Raw genomic sequence first — 16,168 nt, 5'->3', positions numbered from 1 at the left:
CTATGATGTCAGCACCCGGCCTTTGTGACATAGGCACTAGGTGCCAGGGAGAACTGCTCCAGGAAATGGGGTTCCCAGCTCCCAAGGGGGGCGGCAACGCCGCCCCTTAGACACAGTCTCCGTCTCCCAGAGGCTTTCACCAGCCGGCCCCACTGCTACTGCCGCTATTCGAGTGTGAAAAGCCATCTGGGTTGGGGCCAGGCTGAGTCAGAGGACATCAGCGTCAGGGAAGACAGGGATTAGGGCCACCAGAGTGCCACAAAACCAGGATGCTCGCAGAGTCTGTGATTTGGATTTAAGAGAACGAAAACCTGTAATAGAAGACCTCCTCCTGGCTGAAGGACTGAGGGCAACACTCAGACCAAAATCTGAGTCAGAGTGAGTTTAGGGTGACAGACGCTGGGGACAGAGAGGGGCATATCCACCATTTGTTGACTGTATTTCCCTCTCTCCAAGGTCCCCTCATCAATGAAGTGCCTTGAGAAACGGCCCAGAGGAATCTTTATTGGTAAGAGTTCCCAGGACCACAATAACCTCAATTCCTAGTTCCGTCTCAGTCTCCATCTCCCAATTCCCCTCCTCTAACTCCAGCCTCTCCACCCTACCCTCCCTTGCCTCTCCTCTCCTCCTCCGTCTCACTTTCTCTGGAGTTTTTTGCCAGCTCTTCTGACCCCAGAGGTGATATGGATTTAGGATCGTGGCAAACCAGCCTGTATATAGTACATAAGCCAGAGCCAGAAATGGACCCAGTCTCCCTGTGTAATGGACTCTGTTTCTTTCTCTACAGATCCTATGGGCTGTGTCTTCCCCCGCGGCCCACCCAGATAACTGTTGCTGCCCCTCAGCTCCCAAGAGGCAGTTCAGATCCTCCATGCCCTCCACCCCTCATCAATGGCCGGCTGCAAACAAGTGAGAGGCCACATTTAGAGCCAAGCTCCTGCCCGAACACTCAGAGAACCTGGTGCTCCAGGGCTGGGTGGCTCCTTCGAGTGCCACCTAGAGCCATACCAACACCAGGCTAGAGCCACATTCTGTGCACAGAAGGCTTCGATTTCTCAGCCACTTCAGGCTTCAGAGATACTGGTCTTGCGTCTGCCAGGTCTCTTATCTCTGGTCTTGGCGCCCCAATCCTTTCCGGATTCAAGGCAATGTTGCCTCCAAACAAGGCCCAGGTGCTGCTACGGAACACAGCGTCCCCTGGGCGGCCCCCTCAGGGCCCCTCACAAACTGCAGACTCCGTTTTCTATAACCTACAACCTCAGTCTCGCCAACAATCACTCTGCTCCACCCAGTCATCTTGCTCTCCTCCCCCACGGTCCCACTCTGCGGGCTCCCATCTCTACTCTTCTGACTCAAATTCTGACTTTGTCCTACATCCCTGCTCTTCTTCTCTTTCAAATTCCCCCACTTTCTTTCATCAGAATTGCCTCTCTCTCTCCCCTCCCTGTTCTTCCTCACCTTCCCGCCGGCTATTCCCCTCTGCTACCCTCACGCACTCCTCCTCGCCCTCTCAGCCACAGAACTCCTCTTTCCCCGACTCACCTTGCCAGTCGCCTTTCCACCTCGAAGATCTACCTACCTCCACTCTCACGTCCCCGAGCCCCAGCCCACCTTCTCGTGGGGTCCACTCTAACGGCCAGGCATGGCACTCGCATCAGTACAGGAAAACCAGGTCTCCTGGGGAAGAGGGGGTATGCGTGGCAAGCGGGAAGGACCCTGCAGAGTTCAAGGACCCAGGAGCCCTGGCCCAGGCCCTGGTGCTCCGTCTGGGGCACCGCCGTATCGCCCACGACTTGCAGCTACTGCTTTTGCAGCGCCTGTGGCTAGGCCAAACCGACAAGGCCCCGGTCGTGGAGTACCCTGTATGCCTGGTGTGTCTCCGGCTCCGCACCCCCTCTTGCCCCATCCCCAGGTACGGGATTGGACCCAGACTGCTTGCTTTCCCCCAGCTGCTGCCCTGTACCCAGGGCAAGGAATCCGGACCGCTCCGCATGGGCATTGGCTTTGGCCTCCGCCTGCCTCAGGGCCAGGCCAAGGCCCTACATCTGCTGCCAAAAAGAAAGCCGGAGGAAGCAGGGCCTCAGACCAAGGCTGCTCAGGCCAGTGGGTGTCAGGCCCAGGCAGCTCAAGCCCCAGCAGCTCTGGCCCAGGCAGATCTAGGCCCAGGCACCCTCTCCCAGAACGGGAGCCTCAGGTCTGTAGGCCGCCAGTCACTAAACTCCACGCGCCATTCAGAATCTCTAACTCAGGCATCAAAACAGGCTATGGTCCACTTGAAGCCCAGGCCTTCCTCTGCCCCAAAGAGACCTGCCTCTCCAGGGCCCATTCCCCAAAAGTCACCACTCTAGTTCCAGAGCCACGGAGGCCCCCTGGAGCACCTCCTCTGAACCCCACCAGCCCTGCCCGGCCCCAGACCTCAGGGAGCCCCCGAGACACTCTGAAGGGCTGGCTGACTGGAGGTCAGGTGTGTTCTCCAGTCCTGAACCCAGGGAGCCCCTTGTGGAGTCTGCTTTCTCCTGGCTGAAGAGGACCAAGGGCATCTTGAGGCCCCACTCAGCCTTATGTGTATCCAATTAAAAAAAAAAAAAAGCCTGACCCTGCAAAGCTTGTGTTTGCGTCTTGCTGAGCAGATACTGTGGGTGGCTGTACCTTCAGGGTGACCAGAACCCAACAAGGGGTGCAGGAGAGTCAAAGCTAACAGAATGGTCAAGGAGAGTGCACGCGCTATATCTGAAGAGGTCAAGGGACCCACAAGACCTGAGCAACTGAGAGATGCAGAAGGCTCCGCCAGGCCCTTCATACATTTAACTCAATTTGGTAGGACAGTTAATGGCATCCCCAGAGATGAAGCCACTGGGTCCCTTCCTCTGGTTGCAACTCAGATTAACAAAGACTCATGCTGACATGCCAGGGAGCAGCAGGAGGTGTTCCCTTGAAGGGAAGGGCAGGCCTAGGGTTCACTGCAGAGAAACAGGGAATCCCCACATTGGATGGAGATCAAAAACCCAAGGGCCCTCTCAGGAGGATGGGGTGCTAGGCAGAGACCTTCAACTGCCTGGGGGCCAAGTTGCCTATCTGCCCACGAACCCTGAGGTGCCTGGAGCGGGTGTGGAACGTTGAGAATGGCCAGCTCCCACCTCTGCAAACTTCCTCTGCTACTGTAAATAGTAGCTTCCTCATACTAGGAAGCGGTGGCATCGGGATTTGAAGCCAAGTTTCCTTTCAAGTTCACGCTGCCTCCGTTTAAGAAGCAAAAGAGCCAGGAGTGTGACCTTGGATAAATCACTTTGTCTCGGTGCAGGGCGGTAAACATAAGGGCTACGCTTGACGAGTCTGCATGTCACTCTTGAAGTGTGGACAGCCCTGATCCGAGGATTTATTAAAGGCTTATTAACCTCCCTTAATCTTTTAGCCTGCCCCCGCCCCGAGCCAGACATTTCCGTGAAGCGGCCGCCCGCCTCCACCGCCCCGCAAAAAGATGGCGTAGTTTGCAGTCATCTGAAAGCTGAGAACGGAATTCACGCACCCGGGTTCCGCCAGCCCGAGGCCGGCTAGTGCTGACGCGTATCGGCGGCTTTGCGCCTGCGCGAGGAGAGCGGGCTAGGTGCGCCTGCGCGCTGCGGGTCTGAGAGACCGGGTTAGACTGCCCCGGGCAGTGTTAAGGATACTTACAGTGTGGTTAGAGTTTCGGCAGCTCGGCGGGTGTGAGAAAGGTCTGGAGTCCTCCCGGCAGCAACCCGACCAAGGTCCACAGCGGCCGGGACAGCAGTCGAAGGACGGGCGCGGCATGTCCCGGGGACCTAGGCGCCGACAGTGAAGCGCGCGGCGAGCGGGATGGGTCGGCGCCGGACGCCAGAGCTGTACCGGGCCCCGTTCCCGTTGTACGCGCTTCGGGTCGACCCCAGCGCGGGGCTGCTCATCGCTGCGGGCGGAGGAGGTGCCGCCAAGACCGGCATAAAGAATGGGGTGGTGAGTATACAGGCCCGCTGGGGCCGGGTCGCACAGCGGGCTGAGGGCGATTCCCGGAGGTCTGGGAGCGGGCCGCACCCCCGCTTCGGACCCTGCCCCTCCCGGGTGGGAACCGCGGCGTGCCGGCCGTCCCGGCACGAATTTGTCTTGAACCATTCACTGGTGAATTGAGAGGCTCCTGAGATAAAATGAAAACTGCACACAGCGCTGCCTAGGCAGGAACGCTTCAATTCGATCTCAGGAATCAACTCCAGGGGTCGTAACCTGGCTTTCTTGGGGAGACTACATAAGACTTGTCTGTCTGCCCACTGGTAGCGGCGAGAGTGAAATATAAGCTAGGATTCTTCACTCTTTTGAGAGTTATCATGTTGTTCTGCAAACTAGACGTGATAATCCCAGCCTTGCTTGCTGTACGCAAGAAAGTGGGAAAAAAAAGTGAAAGTGATAGTCGCTCAGTCGTGTCGGACTCTGCTACCCCATGGACTGTAGACCGACAGGCTTCTCTTTCCATGGAATTCTTCAGGCAAGAATACTGGAGTGGGTAGCCATTCTCTTCTCCAGGGGAGCTTCCCAACCCAGGGATCGAACCTGGGTCTCCTGCATTGCAGTAGATTCTTTACCGTCTGAGCCACCATCGAAGACCAGTACACATGCTGCTGCTAAGTCACTTCAGTCGTGTCCGACTCTGTGCGACCCCATAAACGGCAGCCGACCAGGCTCCCCCGTCCCTGGGATTCTCCAGGCAAGAACACTGGAGTGGGTTGCCATTTCCTTCTCCAATGCATGAAAGTGAAAAGTGAAAGTGAAATCCCTCAGTCGCATCTGACTCTTAGCGACCCCATGAATTGCAGCCTACCAGGCTCCTCCATCCATGGGATTTTCCAGGCAAGAGTCCTGGAGTGGGGTGCCATTGCCTTCTCCACCAGTATACATGAGTGAGGCTCAAAAAAGAAAAAAGTTTGGAAAAAGTCTTTAAACTAGAAAATGCGGGTAGCAGAGGGGGTGGGGCTTCAGACTACAGGATGTAAGTTTGCCCTTGAGGTGCTCTCTGAACCTTGCTTGTCCTGGTTCCCTCTCCCACAGCACTTTCTGCAACTGGAGCAGATTAATGGGCGCCTTAGCGCCTCATTACTACACTCTCATGACACAGAGACTCGGGCCACCATGAACCTGGCACTGGCTGGTAACATCCTTGCTGCAGGGCAGGATGCCCACTGTCAGCTCCTGCGCTTCCAGATCCATCAGCAGAAGGGCAAAAACAAGGCAGAGAAGGCAGGTGAGAGCCTCCCTGCTAGCTTTGGGCAAAGGGTTAAATGAGTGAACTCTTGCTCATCTTGGTCTCTGAAGAAGTGGGACTGGAGGTGGGATTATGGTAGCAAGAGAGAAGCTGATGTAGGCCACTGGAAAGGGCCAGTAGGACTTACTCTAGAAGCCTGGAACCTGGCAGGCTGTTTGTGTTGCAGGTTCCAAGGAGCAGGGGCCTCGACAAAGGAAAGGGGCAGCCCCAGCAGAGAAGAAGTCTGGCGATGAAACCCACCAGGAGGGCGTGGAATTCAGCGTAGAGAATTTGCAGGAAGTGCAGACAGACTTCAGCCGTGATCCACTGCAGAAAGTTGTGTGCTTCAACCATGATAATACCTTGCTTGCAACCGGAGGGACAGATGGCTGCGTTCGTGTCTGGAAGGTGTGGTTTGGGGAGGTAGAGGATGAGTGTCAGTAACAGCAAGGCCAGAATTGTGAGAAACTGAACCTGGGTCCTGGGAAACTTGTGAGTAAAGCCTGCACCGAGTGGCCATTAGTAGAGAAGAGGAGTGGGTATCATTTGCACTCTTGCCGGGTACCTAGGCTGACTGTGGTGGTGGTTTGGCTGCAGGTACCCACCTTAGAGAAGGTTCTGGAGTTCAAAGCCCACGAAGGGGAGATTGAAGACCTAGCTCTGGGGCCTGATGGCAAGGTGAGGAGGTGAGAGGGTGGAGAAAGTAGGTGATTATGCTGCTTGTCCAGTAAGTGGATCCCCCTAACTGTCCATCCTTGGAATCTTGATCCCTGAATAGTTGGTAACTGTGGGCTGGGACCTTAAGGCCTCCGTGTGGCAGAAGGATCAGCTGGTGACACAGCTGCACTGGCAAGAGAACGGACCCACATTTTCTAACACGCCTTATCGCTACCAGGCCTGCAGGTGTGAAGACCCCAGAGGGTGGCTTAAAGAGGCGCAGCCTAGGTGTGGTGGGGGAGTGGGAAAAGGCCGGGGGGAAGCTGGTGGGGAGGGGATCAGAGCCTTGTCGGGTGTCACCCCAGACCTGACCAGGGTGCAGGAGGACACAGACCTCTGAGGAGGGCTGGTCAGGCCCCGGGAGCTGAACAGCCTCTCGCCTGGCCCCCAGGTTTGGGCAGGTTCCGGACCAGCCTGCCGGTCTGCGACTCTTCACGGTGCAGATTCCCCACAAGCGTCTGCGCCAGCCCCCGCCCTGCTACCTCACAGCCTGGGATGGCTCCACGTTCCTGCCCCTTCGGACCAGGCCCTGTGGCCATGAAGTCATCTCCTGCCTTAGTGTCAGGTGTGAGACAGCAGTGGCTTGGCTGGGTGTGAGGGTGCCCGGGGCAGCTTGGGGAGACGTGCTGCCCACGTCCCTGGGGGCTCTTGCTGCTGCATAGGACTCCAGGACAGTGAGTGTTTTTTTGTTTGTTGCAGTGAATCGGGCACTTTTCTGGGCCTGGGCACGGTCACTGGCTCTGTTGCCATCTACATAGCTTTCTCACTCCAGGTAATGGATGGACCTGGGCACAGCCATGAGGGCTCTCTGGGGTAGAGATTCTAGGCCTCCTTCTTCACTGAGTGTGCGCGAAGGTGTCGGGCCCAGCCTGTAGAGGAAAAGTCTCGGGGTAGAGGGTGTGTTTTCCAGAAGGAATCTTCCCAACTGGGCTTTCCCTCACTAGCTTTCCTCTTGTCCCCAGCGTCTATACTATGTGAAGGAGGCCCATGGCATTGTGGTGACAGATGTGGCCTTTCTGCCTGAGAAAGGTCGTGGTCCAGAGCTCCTTGGGTCCCACGAAACTGCTCTGTTCTCTGTGGCTGTGGATAGTCGTTGCCAGCTGCACCTACTGCCCTCACGACGTGAGTCCTTGAGATGGGGTGGGGGTACCACTCCCCTTTAGCTGGAGCAGAAACTTGCCCCGTAGAGAATAGGATGCTTATCTATAGTCATCTGTCCCCTCCTTGAATGGTTCTGTTCTCTGGGCTGCAACACCACCCCTTTGCCTTCTGAATTCTTCCTTTCTCCCTCCTGCAGGAAGTGCTCCTGTGTGGCTGCTGCTGCTGCTGTGTGTTGGGCTTATTGTTATGACCATCCTGCTGCTCCAGAGTGCCTTTCCAGGTTTTCTTTAGCCTCCCTGCTCCCAGGGAACCAGGGGCCTGGACACTGCCACCTTCTAGACCAGAACGGAGGCCTGGACCCCACTGCTCACTCCACCTGGGTCCACAGCTGAGGTTGCCATGGGTGAGACTAATGGGCAGTGCCTGCCCTTCCCAGTTAAAGCCTGGCTCTGGCCCTGTGCAACCCTGAGTCCTGGGAACCTTGCATTCATCATCTGTGGATCCGCCTAGGACAGTGGTGTCTGAGGGCCAGGCTATACCACTTGCCTCCTTCCCTCTGTCTACCAGGGGCTCCAGAGTTGAGCTTGAACTTTTTCTCCAGAAATATGTGAAGATGCCCAAGAACTTGGAGGCACTGCTGTGCTGTCCTTCCTGCAGAAACAATCATTTTCTCCTCATACCCCACAGCCTTGTGTCCAGTTGCTCTTCACATGAGCCCCTGGAATTTGCTGGGGGCCTGCACTGGCCTGGGACTTGCTATTAGGAAAGGAAGGAGCAGAATGAAGATCCAGGCAGTAATCTTTGGGTTCCACTGGGTAGCTCCAAGCCCACCAGGCCATATGCAGTAAGTTCCTGGAGAGTCTGCCCTAGCCTTGAGGAAAGGGAAAAGGAACTTCAGCCCATTTGGCAGGAAAAGTTGATATTTAATAAACAAGGGAAGACTGAACTAAGACTCTTGTCAGCTCTTGCCTGCCTCTGAAGGGGTGGGTGACCTGGGGCCCGGCAACTCCGCTGGGTGCTGGAAGATGGCTTTGGCGTACTGATGCAGGAGGCGGCTCATATAGCAGTGCTGCCAGGGAAGCAGTCCTTCCAGGAAGCCGATGTGGCCGCCCCGGGCTGTGACTAGCAATGCAACGTGGAGGGAGTGTTGGGCAGCCTGTAGGGGAAGGGCTGGGGCGAGGGGAGTCAGAGAGGAGGTTAGGAGCCCTGGCCTCTGCCGGGAGTCCAGGCGCTCTCCACTTGCACCTCACACACAGCCCATTTCCCATGGGGCCTAAAGCATCTGGATCCCCGGTGCTCACCGTCAACAGGGGAGAAAGGGTCGTCAGCTGCGTTGAGACAGAGCACAGGGATCTGGATGGCATTGACCTTGGTTCTTGGACTGGCTGCTCGGTAGTAGGCAGCACAGTCTTGATAGCCAAAGACCACAGCTGTGTAGCGCTCATCAAATTGGCGGATGGTGCGGGCCTGCAGGTGGTGGAAGGCGGGATAGGCTAGGATGAGGACAAGGGAATAAGATGTGGGAAGAACAATACAGGGCAGAGGGGATAGCTGGAAGACTACACCTGTAGGATGAAGTCAACATTCACCACGTTTTCCATCACCTTTCTGTTTCTGCAAAAGAATAGAGGTTTGGCTCTGCACCTGGAGCCGACCTGGAGCCACCCTCGGTCTTATCTCGAGGGAGAAAAGTACACATGCAGAGCTGACCTGAGCACCGGGAGGACCTGGCATGTGTGCCATCCTACCCTGTTCTCTGCCCTTTGCTGCTCCTCAGGACCCTACCGGCTTATGACTTGACAGAGCCCAGCAGTGAGGCGGTGATTGAAGAGCAGTGAGTTCATGGGGGTCTCCAGGGAGCGGGTGGTCTCAAAGGAATCCCAGCACGCAGACAGAGTCAGTGCTGCCACCAGGCCTGCTGCCCGTCCCGTTCGAGCCAGGTGATTCAGCACTAATATCCTGCAGGGTCGGACGGGGCCGTGAAAGAAGGGTTTGCACTGGGGAGTCGGGGCTGGAGAGGGGGAGAGGATGTGGAGGAGGGAAGGGGAGAAGGAAGACTGGGCCTTTGGGTTACGTGAGGCAGTCTTTACCCTCCAAGAGAGATGCCCACAGCCAGCAGTGGGGCTTGGGGGTAGCGACTCTTTATGTGGTTGATGACTGTCGCCAGATCTTCAGTGTTGCTGGCACAGAAGGCCCTATGGGTCTGAGGCAAACCGGATCATTGGGTAGAGAGGGGGGCCTTGGCCAGAAGGCAGAAAAATGAAAGGACTCAAGAAATGGAAGATAGGTAGGTAGAGGTGCAGGACCCAGGATATCCAAAAGGACTGAAGGACCACGAGAGGAAGGAGGGTACTCACCAGCAGTTCTTCCCCGCGGCAGCCCCGGTTATTAAATACAACAGCCCTGTGGCACACACAGGTACATGTTAGCCAGACCCTCCCTACAGGCTCTTCTCCCCTCTTGGTAGCTTTCAGAAAGACCTCAGTCATAAGGTGCCCTTCATATGGCACCTTCTCCCCAGAGCTAGCAGGGTCTGAATTGACACCGCCCCCATCCCACCCCACCACAGACACACAATTACAAGTTATCAGACATCACCCAATTCCTCTGGGCTGTTCCCATCCTTACCTGTAGCCATCCTTCAAAGTTTGATCAACTAGGTGCAAGATATATGTCTCTTGACTACTGCCTGTGATGCCAGGAAGCAGTAATACAGTGGGTTGGGTGCTAGGGTCGGGGTACTGACTGTTAGACTGGCTGGCCCAGTCTAGGAGGAGCTGGCCTCCATCTGGGGTTTCGAGAACTTCACTGTGGTTTTGGAGAAAAGGGCACACAAAGATACTATTAGGATTAAGAACTCCATGTACTTCAAAATATTTTACACCTTCCTCTCCCTCCCCAAGCAACTCCCACAATTGCTTATCATTTGAGGGCTCGCATTGTGCAAAACCTGAAGGTCATAACAAGGTATAATGGGGACATAAAAGATTGAATATTAAATTACCTCAAGGTTGTACATAAGCCTTTCCATATAGCTACCCTGGTTACCCTCAGCACACTGAGGTAGATGGAGTGAAGGTTACCTCCATTTTAAAGGAGGTAGATGAGGGACTTTATTGGTGGTCCAGTGGTTAAGAATCCACCTTCCAGTGCAGAGGACATGGATTCGATCCCTGGTCAGGGAACTAAGATCCCACGTATCATGAAGCAACTAAGCCTCCATGTCACAACTGCTGAAGCCCAACGTACTCGAGCCTGCAAGCCACAACCTGAGCTTGCCTGGCACAACTGCAGAGTTCGTGTGCCACACCAAAAGATCTCGGGTGCCGCAATTAAGACCTGAGGCAGCCAAATAATTTTATTCCCTATAAAGATTTCCTTATACTTGCAGCTTCCTGTTCACCCCCATCTGTTCCTCTTACCTCGAGTAAGGGACTACCGGCCGGGACTGCAGTAAGACTCTGAAGATGGTTTGTAGCCGCCCCTCAAAACACCAGAGCGTAGGATAGAAAGTCTCCAGAGTGACTGGACAGTGTCGCTCCAGGAAGGCCAGAAATCGGGACCCAGTCACCAGCTGTGGCCTCTGTAACCACACAACACCACCGGCCTCACTCCCCTGATATTTGCACCAAGCCAGTGAGGTGCCCAACACCAGAGAGACCTCTTCCCAGAGGCCAGCCTGGAGGGCACTGCCTCATCTGGGGGTGAGAAATCTAGCATACCTCAATCTAGAGTCCCACTGGAGCCCTGGGAACTCCAGACCTAGAGTGTCACCTCTCCAGAACTGACCGTGAACCAACTTCCACACTCAGCCTATCCATGCCCCAAACCCATTTTGGAGATAGCAGGTCATATAAGTTACCCAGCTGATCTCCTGCAGGAAATGTTGGGGTCCTGAGCAGAGACTGAAGAAATGCAGCACCATTCAACCTGTGATTTCTGCCTTGCAGTTGAATTATCCACACTCTCATTTCAAAACCATCTCTGGCCACACTGGCTCCTAATTTTAGCACCCCATTGTCATATGTTTCCATCCCTTACTGTGCATGCTTGCAGCTGAAGGGCTTCTTTTTCCCACAAAACCTTGTTTTCTTACTTAGCAGCCCCTGCTGTTGACTGTACTCTAATGGAGGAATAGTCCCAGTGTAAAGAGATTTTCTCTTCCTTCCTGCCAGCCAAGGGGAAGGTAACAGGGATAGGATGAGGGGGCAGATGAGGTCAGTGGGCGCTTAGCCCTAACTTTCAACCCCTCTGTGCTTGGTTCTTCTGGATATACATCAAATAAATGAGAGGGCCTTGTCACATAGAAGGCTTGTAAACGGGGAGTATGCTGTACAAAGACAAAAGGTCTCAGAATCAAAAAACAGAAATGGCATTTCTGTTGCAGGCCTGAGGGGACCTGAGGACCAGTCTCCTATCTCTTCCTGTAGTCAAAAGGGGCTAAGTAAGTGATGAACTCGAGAGGCCAGGTTGGTAGTATGACTGTTGTGACTCATACCTTGGTTCTTAAGCCCTGGAATAATAACATCTGTGATTCACTATATGCTATTTGCTAGCATTAGGCTAAACCCAACCTTACTATAAATGAAGAAACTATGACAAAGGTTAAGTTGTTTGCCCAGAGTCACACAGCAAGCAAAAGGCAAAGTGAAATTAATAATATTAGGCAAAACATTCTCTGGCATAAATCATAACAATATTTTCTCAGGTCAGTCACCCAAGGCAATAGAAATAAAAATAAGCAAATAGGATTTGATCAAGCTTACATCCTTTTCCACAGCAAAGGAAACCATAAACAAAATGAAAAATCAATCTATAGAATGAGAAAAAATATTTGACAAAGAATGCAACTAACAAGGGCTTAATTTCCAAGATATAAAAACAGTTCATACAACTCAGCAACAACAAATAGACAACCCAATCAAAAAATGGGCAGAAGACCTAAATAGACATGTCTCCAAAGAAGAAATGCAAATGGCTAATAAGCTCATGAAAAGATGCTAAGCATGTCTAATAGATAAATGCAAATCAAAACTACGGTGAGGTATAGTGAACTACTACCAATCAAAATGACCATCATTAAATGCTGTATAAGTAATAAGTGCTTACGAGGATGTGGAAAAAAGGGAACCCTCCTACACTGTTGGTGGGAATGTAAGTTGGTACAGCCACTATGGAAAACAGTATGGAGGTTCCACAGAAAACTAAATCTAGGATTACTGTATGACCCAGCAATTCCACTCCTGGGCATACGGCCACACAAAATTCTAATTCAAAAAGATACATTCTATGTTCATATGTTCATAGCAGCACTAGTCATAATAGCCAAAATATAGAAACAAACTAAATGTCCATTGACAGATGGATAAAAAAGATATGGTAACTATATACAATGGAATACTACTAAGCCATAAAAACCCATGAAATAATGCCATTTGCAGCAACAAGGATGCAACTACAGATTATCATACTGAGTGAAGTAGGTCAGAAAGAGAAAAGACAAATACCATGTGATATCACTTATATGTGAAATCTAAAATATGACATAAATAAACCTATCTTCAAAACAGAAAGAGACTCATGGACATAAAGAACAGATTTGTGGTCACCAAGGGGGAGGGGGCTGAGTGGGAGGTTGGGTTAGCAAATATAAGCTTTTATATATAGAATGGATGCACAACGAGATCCTACTGGATAGCACAGAGAACTATATTCAATGTCCTATGATAAACCATAATGGAAAAGAATATTTTAAAAAAGAATGTGTATATATATATATATATACTCTGTAACTGAATCACTTTTCTGTACAGCAGAAACTAAGACAACAAAGTAAGTCAACTATACTTCAATTTAAAAATGTAAAAAATATATATTATCTCTAATACTAGTAAGATTTTTTGAGTGCTCCTTACGTACCAGATACTGTGCTAAGCACAGTACATGATTATATCATGTAACCTTCACAACAGCTGTTTGAGATATCTTTGAAAATCCACATGTCACAATACCCTATAAACCTTATCTATGATCCTCCCATGGAAATGTGTATGAATATGTGTCAAAGGGCACAAAATGTGCCAAAGCTAGCTAGTGGTAGAGCTGGGAATTGAAACCCATGTCTGTCTGACTCAAGAGCTTGTGTTCTTACTTATTTTACTATATTATTTCCTAGTTGCCAAGATTTTGAGTTATCAATCTATTAAATATTTGGTCAGTCACCTCAGAGGTGTAGAACAAAGTGCTAATAAAATCACACGTTTGATGTATGTGAGTTTCATTTTAACTCTAGTAAAGTGTTTCCTGACTTATCCCTGAGAATTAATGAATAAAATGCAATTAATCACTGTTGGTGAATCAGTACCAATCCATTGCCAAGCTGGATAATCCGAACAGCATGTCCAGAATGATACTTGCCCTGGATTTTAACCAGGATTTGGAACTCACAGAAGGACTTGTAGTACATAGTGGCAGAGGTCTCTGATTTCTCTCTGGCTGGTTGCAAGCAAACTAAAGTGTTTAGTTAAGGACAACTCTGTTCTGAAATAACTGACTTTTCAAATCAGACATGTAAGATAAGGTTTATAGGGTATTGTAAAGTTTGGATTTTTAAAATTGCTTTTATTAAGGCAGAAGTATTTTATAAACAATACATAGGATTAAAGCTCTGTAAATATAGGAATATTTAGGTAACATTAAATTTCCCTATAGATCTTTTTAAAGGGCTTCAATCAATAGGTTTCTTATTAGACTCAGCTACTTTGAGTTTAATGAAAATTAAAAGATTTTGATTGGGGGGATATGCAAATTTCAGTGAGAATAAACTCTCCAAGTTCATTAAAATCATCCTCTTCAGATTTTTCCATGGCACTATACATGGAGAGCGTAGAACTTAAAACAGGGCTCAATGAGCAAGGACAGTTAGGGTATTCCTGAGATAGGCAAGAACCTCTGCCAGTCCTTAAGAGAAGCAAGGTCCTACTACTGATGGGGTGATGTTGAGTTATCACCCCATAGACTGGTTTCTTCATTCAGTGCAACTAACGAGGAAGTCAGCTAGACAGCCTAAAAAGAAAACCACAGTGTGTGTATCTCTGTCACCTCAGGATACCTTCCACCCCGCCTTTCCGCAAGCGTTGGTCCACATGATAAGCAACAGCATCCTTCCGACGCCTGAGAGGCCCAGCGGATGTAGGGAGTACGCGGAGAATGCAGAGAATCTAGGCAGACAAAGAATCAACTCTCTTCGGTGTTAATAGCAAAGCTGAGCCTGGCTGGAGCGCAAGGCAGGAGTAGTGGTGGGGTTGTGGCGTCAAAATTTCACCTGGACCTGGACAGCCAACCAAGCCAGCTCCCACAAAGGGCTCGAGCCCCGACTGGAAGTGGCCCCTGAGCTCCAGTAACCTAAACCCGCCGGCGAGAGCTCTGGACCCGCACCCACCTGGGGCACCCATGTCCAGTAGTAACCCAAGTAGAGGGCAGCGCCAAGTCCCAAAAGCAGAGAGAAGGACTCTGTCCAGGTGTCATCCTGGGGGCTTTGAGAGGAGCTCAGCATCTTGTGTTGCTGTTTCGATTCCCAAGTTCTTGACTGGATCCGGAGCTTGAACTTCGATTAATAGGCCCGCAGGTGCGCGCTGGGCCCCGCCCGTTACACGCCATTGGACGGCCTGTGCAAGTTCGGCCTCCACCGCCTGGCGGTTCGGGGATGTGGGCCCCGCCCACAGGCGGCGGGCGTGGCGAGGGGCGGTGCTAAGACGTCGAGTAGGTGGGCGGGCTGCGCCGGCCACTGCGTAGAACTGACCCGACTGACCTGCGAGTGGCTTTTCTGCTGGCGGCCCAGGTCTCGCGCCTGTGAGCCTCTTCCTTCCGCTTCACGGTCACCGGCCGTGCAGCCTCTTGTGAGGACTAGCAACCTCGCCTGCAGTCGCCATCTTAGTGAGGGGCAGCTCCAGTTCCTTTTTCCTCAAACCCTGCCCTGGCGGCGCGGCGAGGCTGGCAGCCTGGCTAGAGTCCCCCAGTCATTCATCAGTCACACACAAAGGGCACAGCCACTCGTGTGGTAACTCCTTCCAGTCCCAGTGTTCAGCCGTTCACAGTGGTCCTCGCACTAGGACACATTCACACTGGGACACACACGGTGTCACTTAGTCAGGGTTCAGCTACTGAATGAGTGGTGTTTCACACAGTGTCACATTCACATGGGTTAAAGCCACGCATAGTGTCGCTCTATGCTGTCCACATGTAAAGTAGATATTTACTCATCACTCTACCAGCTTGGGCTGCTGCTCCTGTCTTCACTGGGATATGGAAACAAGTCAGTAATCTACTAGAGCAATGACTCTCAATCCTGACTGAAGATTGGAATTGTGTGTGAGTTTCTAACACTAGAAGTGCCCAGGCCCCACCTCCTGATATGGTTGGTCTGGAGAGGAGCCTAGGTATTAATATCACTTACAGGTTTTCTGGAAGACTCTAATGTGTAGTAAGGGTTGAACCCCTGCAATAAGGGTATGGTGCTAGATAAGGGAAGTACTAGCACCTGGGGAAGGTGCCCAGACTTCATGGATCTGAGAAAGCATACCCAGATGTTAAATAACAATACATTTAAGGTGAATTTTTTTTTAAAAAAAGTAAAGGAGTTTCCAAGGCAAGGTGGAGGAGGGGACAGAGTAGTTATTCCGAAAGAAGGAACAGCACAAACAAAAGCCTGGATGTGAGGCTTCTGAAAGGAACCAAAAAAAACTGGGTGTTGCTGGAACATATGAGATGGTCAGGAATCTGGTGTGGGCAGCTGCATAAAGGATGCTAGAGCTTATCCTAAGGGTAGAGGAAAGCCATCCAAGAGTTTTAGTGGGTGACATGATTGGGCTTCCCAGTGGTATTAGTGGTAAAGAACCTGCCTGCCAACGCAGGAGACATAAGAGATGTGGGTTCCATCCCTGGGTGGGGAAGATCCCCCGGAGAAGGAAACGGTAACCCACTCCAGTATTCTAACCTGGAGAATCCCATGGACAGAGGAACCTGGCAGGCTACAGTCTAGGGTCACGAAGAGTTAGACACAACTGAAGCAACTTAGCATGCATGGGTGACATGATCAGAGTTATG

General features: G+C 51.7%; 3 protein-coding genes across 5 annotated transcripts; 2 read left to right on the top strand and 1 right to left on the bottom strand.

Annotated features, from left to right (window-relative positions):
* The first annotated feature begins 1,148 nt into the window (after positions 1 to 1,148).
* PRR30 (proline rich 30) lies at positions 1,149 to 3,555 on the top strand. Its single transcript, XM_065928783.1, has 3 exons — positions 1,149 to 2,249; positions 2,414 to 2,459; positions 3,413 to 3,555. The coding sequence occupies exons 1-3, from the start codon at positions 1,149 to 1,151 to the stop codon at positions 3,553 to 3,555; spliced, it is 1,290 nt and encodes a 429-aa protein (XP_065784855.1).
* A 44-nt stretch (positions 3,556 to 3,599) lies between these two features.
* Positions 3,600 to 8,009, top strand: PREB (prolactin regulatory element binding). 3 transcript variants are annotated; one of them, XM_065928779.1, is made up of 9 exons: positions 3,601 to 3,969; positions 5,053 to 5,245; positions 5,433 to 5,653; positions 5,843 to 5,923; positions 6,024 to 6,190; positions 6,354 to 6,527; positions 6,662 to 6,734; positions 6,925 to 7,084; positions 7,260 to 8,009. In XM_065928779.1, exons 1-9 carry the CDS (start codon positions 3,835 to 3,837, stop codon positions 7,352 to 7,354), a joined length of 1,299 nt encoding a protein of 432 aa, XP_065784851.1. In that variant the 5' UTR covers positions 3,601 to 3,834; the 3' UTR covers positions 7,355 to 8,009. The 3 variants fall into 3 exon arrangements, with proteins under 3 accessions (XP_065784853.1, XP_065784851.1, XP_065784852.1); XM_065928780.1 differs by having other exon boundaries at positions 3,602 to 3,969; positions 6,024 to 6,148; XM_065928781.1 differs by lacking the exon at positions 6,925 to 7,084 and having other exon boundaries at positions 3,600 to 3,969; positions 6,024 to 6,148.
* Positions 8,010 to 8,017: 8 nt separating this feature from the next.
* On the bottom strand, positions 8,018 to 14,686 carry ABHD1 (abhydrolase domain containing 1). The gene is made up of 9 exons (XM_065928782.1): positions 14,505 to 14,686; positions 10,486 to 10,646; positions 9,692 to 9,871; positions 9,421 to 9,466; positions 9,154 to 9,266; positions 8,849 to 9,022; positions 8,629 to 8,677; positions 8,365 to 8,530; positions 8,018 to 8,233 (listed from the first exon to the last, which is right to left on the bottom strand). Exons 1-9 carry the CDS (start codon positions 14,616 to 14,618, stop codon positions 8,022 to 8,024), a joined length of 1,215 nt encoding a protein of 404 aa, XP_065784854.1. The 5' UTR covers positions 14,619 to 14,686; the 3' UTR covers positions 8,018 to 8,021.
* Between the last annotated feature and the right edge of the window lie 1,482 nt (positions 14,687 to 16,168).

Source organism: Muntiacus reevesi, chromosome 3 (assembly GCF_963930625.1).
Source record: "Muntiacus reevesi chromosome 3, mMunRee1.1, whole genome shotgun sequence".
Taxonomy (NCBI): Eukaryota; Metazoa; Chordata; class Mammalia; order Artiodactyla; family Cervidae; genus Muntiacus; species Muntiacus reevesi.
This window is presented reverse-complemented; position numbering and strand designations above follow the sequence as displayed.